Genomic DNA, 13125 nt, shown 5'->3' on the forward strand with positions numbered 1-13125 from the left:
AAGTTTGGTGATCGGTAGTTTCCATCACCCGAGGTTTTTTATGCCGGAGATCATTCATTGATCAAGGGCTTTTACCTCGTATAAATCCTTGTGTCACTTGTGCATTTTACATTTGAGTGATCCTTCACTTTGTTCATCATACCAAGCATCATTCCCCGTTTACATAAAGTTTGGTTGCATTATCTTTAAGTGATTTTTGACCAAAACAAGTATTATTTTGGAAAATTATATGGAATAAAATATAATATTTTTGGGAAAAATATGTATATTTTAGAGATAGAATGTTTTTGACGAATGAATTAAAGTATATTTTATTAAGTGAGTCTTAATAATGAAGTCTTGGAATTATATAAATGCACATGTATTAAAACCCCCATCCTTGGGAAGGAATATAATTAATACATAATTAAGAAGTGTAAACACGAAATAGTTGCCTAACTATTTCCCAAAAACTTAAACCTTAAGCTAAGGCACGGTCGTCCGCCTAATAGAAGTTAGTACGTGTAGGTCGTTACGCAGCAGGTTGACTGGGAGATACTATTTCGAGACGCACTTCAGTGAGTTCATGTCCCCCCTTTCTCTTAACTGTTTTCAGTTTTTAAACTGCGGGGGTGAAATACATGTTACTATGATTACGAATACTTTTTACATGGTATGGTTAGCGTAAGGAGGGTTACTACTTACATCATGTGAGTGGTAGGCGGGAACTGAAGGCCATTAATCCTCATTTTAGGACTGAGGGACAGTAGCGGTAGATCTATCTGGGTGTAGCGAGCCCAGCCCCAGGCCCAACAGAACGGACCTCGGGGTGACTTTGTACCCAACGCAAAAATCTGCTAGGTTTGAGTCTTCCTACTGCACATCACACATATCAATGGCCTTGCAACCCATTGGTGATCTCTTTTTCCTTATTTGCTACATACCAGGGATTTTCATACTTACAAAGGTTTTACATACTCACTTTACATGAACTCGCTCAACATTTTTGTTGATTTTTTTCCAACTTACATGTATTTCAGGGAATTAAGGATCTGGCGAAGTATGCTATGTTTTCACGCTGCATAAGAGATATGAGGTCATCCACGTTTAGGGATTGTGACTTTTACCTGGACGAGTCGCAAGTCTTAAACGGTGTTTATTTTATGTTTGTGGTTGCATCTTAAGAACAATGTTTTATTTTGTAGTGTTGTAAACTCGATGCATGTGTCAGCGCTTTAAAACAATGTGTGGTACTTTGTTTTTAAGACTTTAATCAATGGATGATCTGCATGGTTTTACTTTCATATAGCTTTGTTGTGATTAAGCTATGGTATTAAGAAGTCAGACCAAATAAACCCACGCTTCCGCAAAGCCAGGGTGTGACAATCCTATGGTGGAGTAGGGTGTGATTTTAGGAGGGAATCCATCTAATTCTCTATACACAAAACAAATTTCTCAAAACACAAACCAAAAACAATGTTGGACGCGGGATCCGGGAAAGTTCGGGTCGGATATATGGCTTTTTATTGCACCAACTTACATTAATTCGGATACTATATATTGTTTTTAACAAACCCTAATGCTTCACGGCCACAGTTTTTGCTCATCACTCTGTTCTTCTCCACCGATTCAAACCCTAATTCCGATTGAAGATCAGGTTATCAATCATTCTCTAATGTTTCTTCTTCCTTTTATCAATCTATTTAAGGTTTTCCTTTCTTCTGGAGGTTTCTTTTTCATTAGTGTTTCCTTCTGAACCAAGATGTTTGAGTTTTTTTCATTCATACATAATTTGATTGGGTTTTATTTCATCTTTTCTGACAAACAATCTAATTCGATGGATCAATTTTGTTATGATTTAGGGTTTTCTTTAAGTCTCTTTTTTACTGGATTTGTAGGTGTATGATTGGGGGCTCATAACCAGACGCCGAAACCCTAAGAGGGTGCCATCACCTCCGCCGCTGAATAGCCATTGTTGAGCAGTATCGATTACAGGTAAGGTTTTAAACGTCGTTCCACCTTGATCATTATTTTGAAACTTTGTTTTGGTTTGGACTACGATGACCTCTGGAAGAAGATGCAGTGGATAATCATCAAAATTAGGGATAATTTTACTTTTTCTTCTTAATCACAAAATTAGGGTTATTTCTCTTCTTTCGTATATAGGATTGTTTGGACTTTCAGTTTGAACTTAATATTTAATAGTTCCATTCAGATTTTATGTTATCTAGGATGTTGATTATTAAAATATTGCATTAGGGTTTATTTAATTCTGACAGGTATCGGTGATTCATATGTTTTGGTGGTAAACTACAACTCAAGATTAGAACCATTTGTTGCCAGATGCGTTCAAAGGTATTAAGCAGATTTGTGTTATTGGATGGGGTTCTCAGGTTTGTAATTTGTTTATTTGATTAATTATTTCTATATTCAATTTCAGGAATGATAATTACCATTGGAATCAAGTGTTGTTGGCCTGTAATAGGAATGGCCTTGCTTAATCTGATGGGCTCCATGAGATGTATAGTTTTATGCTACTTTCCAGGTGATTTTTTAAAATCTTCATTATTAAACATAATTCCATTTAATATTTTTTTTGATAACTTATAGAAATATATTTTCGTTCTTTGACTGATTATAGCATTTCGTCACATGTTTTGGTCAGGTGATATATATGACTAGGTGGAGAGAACACGAGTCTCAACAGAAAGCCGAGCGACGTGGATCTACTACCATATCTTTCAAGGACATCCAAAATGAGTTTGGTGGTCAAAGTTCATGAACAACCGGCCGATGGTAGTGCTACTGCTGTATTAATATCCTTAGTTTAAGAAAAAATAATGGATCAACTGCTCAAGTAGTGCGACCCCCCGCCCCGTCCCGCGGTTCAGCTGGAGTAAAATCACGATTTTGAAGGCTAACTGCTCAACTAGTACAACCCCCTGTTCATATAAAGGATGTTTATCATTATTTTTATTTAAATTTGTTTTATAGAGAGGGATATAAGGTTTTATAGCATTTGCTTACAAATAAAATTTCAAGTATAAAGTTTTAGCGATTGATTACAGATACAATTTCAAGTTCGTTAAAAAAGATGCAAATTGTGGATTTGAGAATGGTAGAGTGATAGTAGCCATTTGGGTGTTGTCTGTTTATCAATGGCAAAGAGAAGATGTGTGTTTGCTGATGAAGGGAGTGTGGCTGTGTGGGCGTACATAGCGGTGGAGTGATGATATAATATAGAGTTTGATAAAATTGATGGAGTTGTTTGGTGCATAGATGATGGGGTGTTTTGGTTAAACTACTACTTTATAATCATATTTGGTTTAAATAAACCACCCAATGTAGAGTTTTAGACAATGAGTTTTAGATGCCAGTTAGAGTGCTCAGAGAGAAGGCGTTTATATAACCAACTGATTGAACTTAAAGGCAACTTTCGAGTTTTTTTTTGCAGATGTAGACCGATGAACCATGATGAGATTGCCAAAGAGTCAAGTTCAGTTGTTGAAACTCGGCTCCTTTAAAGTATGTTTGCATTGTAAGATTCCTGACTTCCTCTTGGTTTTTTTAGTTCTGTCATTTGTATCTTTTAAAGTTTATGCCTACTGTGTAGAAAATTTTAGCCAAATGATCTTACGAAATCTAAGTGTGGCTTACCAAATGTTGGATGAAATGTCAGACATTAACCATTAAAAAGTACTGAGGTTAATAAATTTATCTTTTTGTATACATAGTGACATGATTATGCCTATGTTTGTTAGCTTTCATCTTTGTAGAAGGATTATATAGGGATGAGCTCCATACAGTCAAGTTCTACACAATATTTTGTGAAGGCACTACTCACTTTGCTGAAAATAACGCCTAAAGTGCTTCGATGCAGAAAAGGTATAATTTAGGAATTAAAAGATCCCCTTTTTATATATAGTATATTTATGTGTTTTCTGTTTCAACAGGATGACGATATCGCGCCAGCGGTGGTATCATCGAAAGATGCGGCTCCGGTATTAAATTTGTTAGTTGATGTTTTTCAGTGTTTGTTATCTATATGCTTTACTAAATAATATTTAATAAGATGAAAACCATTTCTTGATCAGGTAACGAGCAACAGAGATATGGTCACTGGGAACGAAGAAAATGTTAACGCCCAGCAGTCTAAAAATCCAGAGGAAGCTGTTGACGTTAATGGTAGGGGAGATATGAATTATACATCAACAAAATCAGCCAAACCTGTTGTTGAAACCATTCATGTTGAGAATACAGCCGAAAAAAGCGCTGAAATTGTGGTTTCTGTTAAATAGACGTTAGAAAGTGAGGTCGCAAATGCTCCATCACAAAGTGGCAGCCAACAAGAAGAATCCCAAACTAAATTTCAAATTAAGAAAGGGATCCGGTCAAAGAAAAAGGGATGGACTTGAACTGATCCGCCATTAACAATTGTTGCGTTGACCACAGTAAATGAAGTGACGCGTGACCCAGAAATGAGGCCGAGGAGAATAACAATAAACTTTCGGTTACAACCGGTGATTCAGGGCCAAAACCGGCTAAAAGGTCACGCAAAAACGTTGGTGGTGGAGGTTCAGTGGCTAAGAAGCCTAAGGTGTCTGGTGAGGAAGTGCCAGAGTCAAAGAAGTCAAAACAGTCAAAGGAGTCAAAAAAGAATGATAACAAAGAGGCAGAGGCAGGGGATTCAAAGGTTAAACCTGCAAAGCGGTCCCGTAAGAAAGATAAAGAAACTGATTCAGCTGCTAAACAACCGTCTGGTAGTGGTTCATTGTGAATGGGCAAAACCCCTATGACGATGAATCATTGTACGCATGTGTATGGACTTAAAAAGCAATCAAATCAATAGGGGTGTTGATTAGTGGACTAAATGGTGTGCATATAACCTCACCTAATATACAGATAACATATAGGTATGTTGGTAATTATGAAGCATATCTAATAACTATGGTTGCTAAATATGTTTGTCACTCAATATATGTACTTCATATATGAGCCTCAGCAATCTACATATCATGAATTGGGTCTATAGTTGTTTTTATGGTTTGGGACAGAAATTCAGACCAGAATCCGGAACATATATCGACCTCTCAACATTGGAGGAATAAGAACTTATAAATGTAAGTTTTTTTGTAAAATTGTTGGATTTAGTTTGATTGTTGGTTTAATATAATTAACTTTGTGTTAATGGTGGATTTATGCAATGTGTATCAACTTGACATCTCATTCATTGCCTTTCTGGTTCAAGCAAACCCATTCGAAACAAATCAACCATCAGGTAACAAAGTCGTCTTTTGATAAGTTTATGTTCGTTCTTTATTTGTTTAACGATTTAGGTTATACTTCGATTATGGTTTGTATACTTCGATCATGGTTTCTATACGTTTCAAATCGAGTTTTTAGCCAGCTTTTTTTAGCAAGCTGCGAGAAGTCTTCATATATGTATTTCTGTTTATTTCTATTTTCATCTTACACTTGAGTTTTGCTCCATAGAATGTTATCACACCATGAGTTTTGCGTCGTGAACTAATTGGGAAATATGTTTTGCAAAGAAGACAGAGCGATTCTGTGTAAATCATGTGACATTTCAATTCACGGAGCAAACGAACACACACAGTATCACAGTCGATTTCGTCTCGCCGCAGTTAAGCTATCCGAATCATGTTCCTGTTACGACAGTTCATCGGATCAAACTCTCTGCTCTTCGATATCTAATGGATCTAGCAACAGAAGAAGCTCCATTGTATCGAAACAATGTAACCTTAGATCCACTACAAATTCGACGTCTGTAAAGGATGGTTGTGTGAGCCGAGAAGACGGTGTTTCGTTGGAGGCCAGTAGCATAACGGAGTATTTAACCGAGACGTTACCAGGCTGGCATGTTGAAGAATTTATGGAAACTAATGTTTTCCATCCGTATGGAATGTTTGAGGTATGTATATTGTAATCATTGAATTATTATTAATTTTTTTATTCTATTAAATTATGAACGAAATATATGATAAAGATTCTAAAGGGAAAGAGTGATGGGTTGACAGGGTTATGAAGGAGGTGCATGTACATTGCCATTTATGGCATAGTTTGTTGGATTCTGGTTATTGGACAAGGTATCCTTTTTATCAACTCTCTTTTGGTTTGATAAGTATTTATATTGTTTTAAGCATTCCAAGTTCGACAGCATTAGCATTAGATAGTCAATTCAATATAAAATGCACATGAAAAGGATTAATGGCATACAAATTAGTAAGATCATATTGTATATACATGCATGTGTTAGTGCACACTATTTTAGGTTTTCTATTAACAATAAACAATCTAAGAAAGAGTAGGAGAACTCAATTTTATGGTTTTTCTGAGAGGTGGCAAGATGAGTGGTGTTTGGGTCACGGGTCAAAACGAGTTTGGGTTGAAACATGCCACTTTATTACCGGTTGAAACAAAACGAACCGAGTCAGCTTAGGTTGACTCACAAACACTTTTCGCTCATTATAAATTTTCATGGGTTTGGGTCACGGGTCAAAACGTGTCTGGGTTGGATCGTGCAACTTTAGTACCGGTTGAAACGAACCGAGTCGGATTAGGTTCACCCACAAACACTTTGTGTTCATTATAAATTTTCATTTAAGTCAAGGGTTGTCTATGTAACTGAAACAATAAGATCGTCAAGCTAATGGGGTGGAGGTTGGGTTAGTTGCTCATTTCATCCAGAGAAAGGTATTTAGTTACTTGGTGGTGGTTGATTTTTTTTACTAAGGCTTTCTTTAGTGATTTTGCCAAATAATGTTATTTATCTTAATGTAAGTTTCTTACAAATTCCATTATTGGGCTTATATTTGCTATTATAAACCCTGTTTTATTCCAAAGATTAAAAGGAATAAAAATGAATTAAACAACTCTAATAATGAGTCAGACGATAGGGATATGAGCTTTGTAAGGGGTACTACACTGCTGCATCTGCTAACCCGCAACAACTCGACTAAGTTTAACAAGGTATGTGTTTAGGTGACAATGTTATTCGTGAGCAGGTTGAGTAAATGTTGGCCTACACTTGGCTTGAAACAAATCATTTTATTAACGCTTTTTTATTACACAATGATATATTGTTGATTAATATAATGTTCAGTGCTAACTTCTCGATTACAGTTGTGAATGATATATCAGCTCCCATCTGGTTGATTATGAATCAATACGTGAGACTTTTGAGTGATAAAATATTTAAGTTGTTTGTACAGGACATGTTGTCAGGTAAATAAAGTTGGCCTTTTTTGGTCGTTTAATACGTAAATGACGATGAGTCATGGGCCCAATTGAATTAATGAGCCAACATATGACAAAGCAGCCCATCTAAGACCTAAGATTCTAATAACACAAACATGGTTAATGTTAGGGGAGGATTTTCTAATGACCCGTGATCCTCATGTGTTATCCTGTTTAGTGATCCTTACTTCTGTGACAGATGGTGATCCTCAGAAGTGTTTCAGGATCAGGATCATGGATCATCCTAAGGATCCTTATACTAACGATTGTTCACTTAATTCAGTATTGTTTTGCAGGAGTAACAGCTTGGACTTAGTCTTGGTAACGTCCCTGAAGAATATTCCACGGTTATTCTGCACGTGCTTGACTGGAAATGGACGTTGTGGAGAACGTGGGGAGAAGGCACAAATTGCGGGATGTTAGTTAGCTTAGTTAACTTCTATTTTTAAAGGGGTAGCGAGCTAGCTTTTAGAACACTTGGCTAATTTTGGCTACACACACTCGTACAACTGCACTCAATAGCTTACAGCAAAACACTTAGCAATTTTCACACATTTCTACACGATACACTATAGTGATCCTTGTACCTAGCTCGCTATCATCCAAAGTTGTAAAGAATTATTGTTTAATTTGAGTTGGTGATCGGTAGTTTCCATCACCCGAGGTTTTTTATGCCGGAGATCATTCATTGATCAAGGGCTTTTTCCTCGTACAAATCATTGTGTCACTTGTGCAATACATTTCTGAGTGATCTTCATTGTTGTTTACCAATTCAAGCATCATACCCCTTAACAGAGAGTTTGGTTGCATTATCCTTGTCTGATTTTTAACCAAAACAGTTTGGCGCCCACTGTGGGGCAATTGGTGCTTCATTCATAAAGATTCTCATTCTCGTGATCATTTCGGTTCATTGCATCCAAGCAGATGGCTTCATCATCGAAGAATACTTCTACTGCGATGTCTGCAGTCAATTCATCTCAGGGCATTCCACCTTTGCCTCCGCCACCTTCTGGATCTCAGAAAAATGCCGAGAAGAAACCAACTCCCATTTTCTCAAAACCTCCAACTTCTTCTGCTTCTTATACTCCTACTACTAGTGACATGCTTACTCTGATTTTGCAGATGAAGGAGCATATACAGCAGCAGGATAAGACCAACGAAAGGATTCTTAAAGAAATCGGAGACCTCAAGAAACAAAAGAGATCGGCAGAAGATCATTCCCCACTGATGCCCAGATCTTTGAATTTCGATACTCCAGTTGTATCTTCTCAGCCTTCAGTGATCCCAGATGTTCAATATGTGGGAGGACCAAAAGGAGTGCACTATGGATCATCAGCAATGACTCAGGCATCAGGTTCATACTTCCAGCCAGCAGGATCCCATCCTCAGCATATAGGATCCTTCACAAGTTCAGGAGGATATCCCGGAGCGCAACAGATTCAAGGATTCTGGCCATTCCAAGGATCCTCGTAGGTTCAAGGATCCTCCCAGGTTCAAGGATCCTCGTAGGTTCAAGGATCCTCCTATGTACCAGGATCCTCGTAGGTTCAAGGATCCTCCTATGTCCCAGGTTCCTCGCAGGTTCAAGGATCATCCTATGTTCCAGGATCCTTTCAGTTTCATGGATCCTTAAGGAGTTTGCAATCAGGGAGTTCAGATATCCATCAGGGAGATTTTATTCCAATGCAAACCATTGCTTCTACTGGTCCTTCAATCATTCCGGAGTCTCAACAATATGGATTCACATCCACTCTTCCTAATTTGAACCCAGTGGGAGGTAACACCTTCAATAATTCTTGTACCACTAACCATGGCCTCATGCAGGATACAGGTATCAAAGATGCCATGGCTAGAGAGTTGCAAAAGCTAAAGGATATGATATCAAGTGTCCCAGGAGTGGTCAAGCCTATCCCGGAGATTGCTGATGGGAGCCATAAGATATCTCGTTTTGCACCACCAATATGTGATGCTGAGATACCCAAGAGGTTCCACGTGCCCACCATGAAGTTGTATGACGGTTCAACAGATCCTAGAGAACAAATAGCACAATACAGGGAAAGGATGGAAATCAATCCCATCCCGGAAAGGTTGAAGGAAGCATGTCTGTGCAAGGGATTTGGATCCACTCTTACTGGATCGGCTCTTAAATGGCTGCTAAGTCTTCCCCCTTATTCTATTACCTCATTTGCTAATCTAGTTAACCTATTTAATAATCAGTTTTCTTGTAGTAGAAAATTTGAGCGTTTAACTAGTGATCTGTATAGGATAACCCAGGGTCATAATGAATCATTAAGGGATTATATCACTAAATTTAGTAAAGAATCCTTAGATATTCCTAACCTGGATATTGCTACGGCTGTTGAAGCCTTTAAAATGGGATTGCTTTGGGATTCGTTATTCTATGATGATCTTGTTATGACACCATGCAGGAATCTAGATGAGGTAAGAACCCGGGCACTTAGGTTCATCCGGCTAGAAGATGACAAGAAGATCTAGGAGAAGTTAGCAGGATCCTCAAAGCAAGAGAAACAAGGATCCTCGTTCAAGAACAACAAGTTCAGATCCTATAACAAATCTGATAACCAGAACGGGCATGCTGTTGATCAAGAAGAGGATGATGAGGATTATCCTCCAATTTCTGAATATTGTTTTTCTGTTGATAACAATGAGCTAATCCTTGCAATGCAGAATCTAGGTGATAAAGCTAGATGCCCCAGGAAAAATGACAGACCAGCTGCAACTAAAGATAAGTCAAAGTGGTGTGCATACCATGAAGATTTTTAGCATCTCACGGAAGAATGCATTGCACTAAGAAAAGAAATTGGATACCTGTTGAGCAAGGGGCACTTGAAAGAATTGTTGGGGAGAAAGAAGTCAAGGACTCAGGATCCTGAAAGGATCCCAGAGAAAGCTCCAGCCCCTCCAGCAGATGCACAAGTTATAAACTTTATTTCTGGAGGATCAGACATCTGTGGAACATCCTTCTCAGCAGCTAAAAGGCATGCAAAGGAAACCAAGATGGATAATGGAGACAGACCCATCCGAACATCCAGTGTCTCCGAAGGGAAAGTAATAACTTTTGATGAGGATGATCGTGTTGACATTCAGGATCCTCATCACGATGGTTTGGTTATCACTCTTTTTATTTCTAACCATTTTGTCCGCATGATCCTTATAGACGGAGGAAGCTCTGTGAACATTATCCAGCTTGATGTTCTTAAGAAGATGGGTATCCCCGAATCCGATATCATACCGAGATCCTCTGTGCTCGTGGGATTCAGTGGCGAGACTAAGAATACTCTGGGGGACATCAAACTCCCAATTTATGTCAAAGGACTACATAATTATCAAAAATTTTGTGTTATTGACTGTTTATCTTGTTGCAATGTTATCCTTGGCAGGCCTTGGATACATGATATGAAGGCAGTCCCATCCACCTATCATCAATGTGTGAAGCTTCCTAGTCCTTGGGGGATCGTGATGATTGATAGCGATCAACAAGAGGCTAAGAACTGCTATACCTCGTCAATGAAACCAGCTTCAAAGTCAATGGCTCAATAGCAATCAAAGTATCCTCCAAGGGATGTCTTGGAGGCAAGAGAACAGGATGTAGTAGAAATCCTCATGGATCCTGGTGATCCTGAATCCAAAATCTATATCGGATCAGGGATCCTTGGCGAAATGAAAGAAGACCTCATATCCTTCCTCAAAAGGAGGAAAACTACCTTTGCATGGAAACACGAAGACATGACAGGTATATCTAAAGATATAATCACTCACAAACTTGGCATTGACAGGTCATTCAAACCAATCCATCAAAAAAGGAGGAAGTTTGCACCAGAAAGAAACGCCATTATCCAGGAAGAGGTAGAGAAATTGCTCCGAGCAGGTATGATTAGAGAGGTCAAGTATCCAAGATGGTTGTCCAATGTGGTTGTTGTTCAAAAGAAAAACGGAAAGTGGAGGGTATGTGTCGATTTTACTGATTTAAATAAGGCATGTCCCAAGGATCCTTTCCCATTACCCCACATTGACTCCATGGTGGATGCAACGGCGGGTCATGGACTGTTAACTTTTATGGATGCTTCATCTGGATTTCAGCAAATTCAGATGGAACCATCTGATCAAGAGGATACAGCCTTTATGACTCCCACTGGTATATACTGTTATATTTCTATGCCATTTGGACTAAGGAATGCAGGTGCAACTTATTAAAGGCTAGTTAATATGATGTTCAAAGATCAAATTGGACAAACTATGGAGGTTTACATAGACGATATGGTGGTGAAATCCAGAAAGGTTGAGGATCACCTAAGGGATTTGGAGGAAGCATTCGATATCCTTGACAAATATAACATGAAACTTAATCCTTCAAAATGTCACTTTGGTGTCAAAGTAGGTAAATTCTTAGGATATATGGTGACAAAGAGAGGCATTGAAGCCAGTCCAGAACAAATCAAAGCTATTGTGAACATCAAATCTCCTGCCAATGCTAAGGATGTCCAGAGGCTAACAGGCAGGATTGCAGCTTTGAACAGATTCATATCTAAATCCTCAGAGAAATGTAAAGAGTTCTATGATATCTTGAGGAAGAACAAGGAATTCGAGTGGACTGAGAAGCATGAAAGTGCCTTAAGAGCTCTTAAGGATTACCTGTCCTCGGCCCCGGCCTTGATGAAACCAGAAAAAGGGGATGTGTTATCCTTGTATCTAGCGGTATCCTCAAAAGCAGTAAGTGCCGTCCTTGTTAAGGATCATGAAGGTACACAACATCCTGTCTATTATGTAAGTAGGAGTTTACTTAATGCTGAATCCAGGTATTCACACCTAGAAAAACTTATCCTTGCGTTAATTATGGCATCAACTAAATTAAGACATTATTTTGAAACTCATGCCATTATTGTTAAAACTAATTTTCCAGTTAAGAATGTACTCAGGAAACCTGAAATGTCAGAAAGGATGGCTAAGTGGGCAGTGAAGCTCAGTGCATATGATATAAGATATGAGCCCAGGACAACCATTAAATCCCAGGCATTAGCTGATTTTGTGGCAGATTTCAGTAGTGATTTGCAAGAGGAAGCTGAATTAGAAGTCCAGCAGCTAGAAGAGATCAAGGATCCTTGGATACTCTATACTGATGGATCCTCAAATGTCAAAGGCATAGGGCTTGGGATACTACTAAAATCGCCACAGGGGGACATAATGTCACGGCCCCCGACCCGGTTTGACCCGTTTCAGGAGCCGCGGGACAGGAATCCCGTGGTATTTAATTTAGGCGACAGCGGAAGTCTTTTTAGAACAGGATCTCTTTAATAACTTAAACTGCTCATTTCATAATTTAGGAATAAATTCCCAAAATTTACAATACTGTGATTCCTCAGGGAAATCTTCATTTTCAAAACATGTTCATTTATTTATTTACATTGAGCCACTTTTCTAAGCTGGGAGTGCTCCACGGCACTTTTCTTTTCTCATACCAGATCACCTGAAACATGTTTGAAAAAGGTTTTGTCAGCCGGGAAATACTGAGTGAATCATTCAGTTTACTGAAAACGACACATTTGTTTTAATCTACAGTATTAAGGGGAATTACAATGTTTCTGATATCAAACCAACTACCCACAGTATTTGTCACTCGACCATCCATTGGCTAGCCCATTTGTCCAATGGTGTCTGTGACTGTGGTCAGATCACCCCTTGGCCACCCGTTTGTCCAAGTGTGACGGGAAATAAGTAATGTATACAAAACCCCACATACCGGCTGTAATTTGGTGATTACATAGACTTAATCCCTGTAATTATAACTTTGAAAATAACTTGGAGTTTTGTAAAACAGTTGACTCACAAACTGTGAGAAAAGAGTTTATAAAAGAGGAATGACTCACATTG

At 38.4% G+C, this 13125-nt stretch overlaps 1 protein-coding gene across 1 annotated transcript; it reads left to right on the forward strand.

Moving 5' to 3' along the window:
• Window positions 1-4091: 4091 nt before the first annotated feature.
• Window positions 4092-4756, forward strand: LOC110870160 (SAFB-like transcription modulator). Its single transcript, XM_022119362.2, has 3 exons — window positions 4092-4208; window positions 4278-4369; window positions 4456-4756. The coding sequence occupies exons 1-3, from the start codon at window positions 4092-4094 to the stop codon at window positions 4754-4756; spliced, it is 510 nt and encodes a 169-aa protein (XP_021975054.2).
• Window positions 4757-13125: the final 8369 nt, after the last annotated feature.

The sequence above is a fragment of the Helianthus annuus genome, chromosome 15 (assembly GCF_002127325.2).
Source record: "Helianthus annuus cultivar XRQ/B chromosome 15, HanXRQr2.0-SUNRISE, whole genome shotgun sequence".
In the NCBI taxonomy this organism is placed as follows: domain Eukaryota; kingdom Viridiplantae; phylum Streptophyta; class Magnoliopsida; order Asterales; family Asteraceae; genus Helianthus; species Helianthus annuus.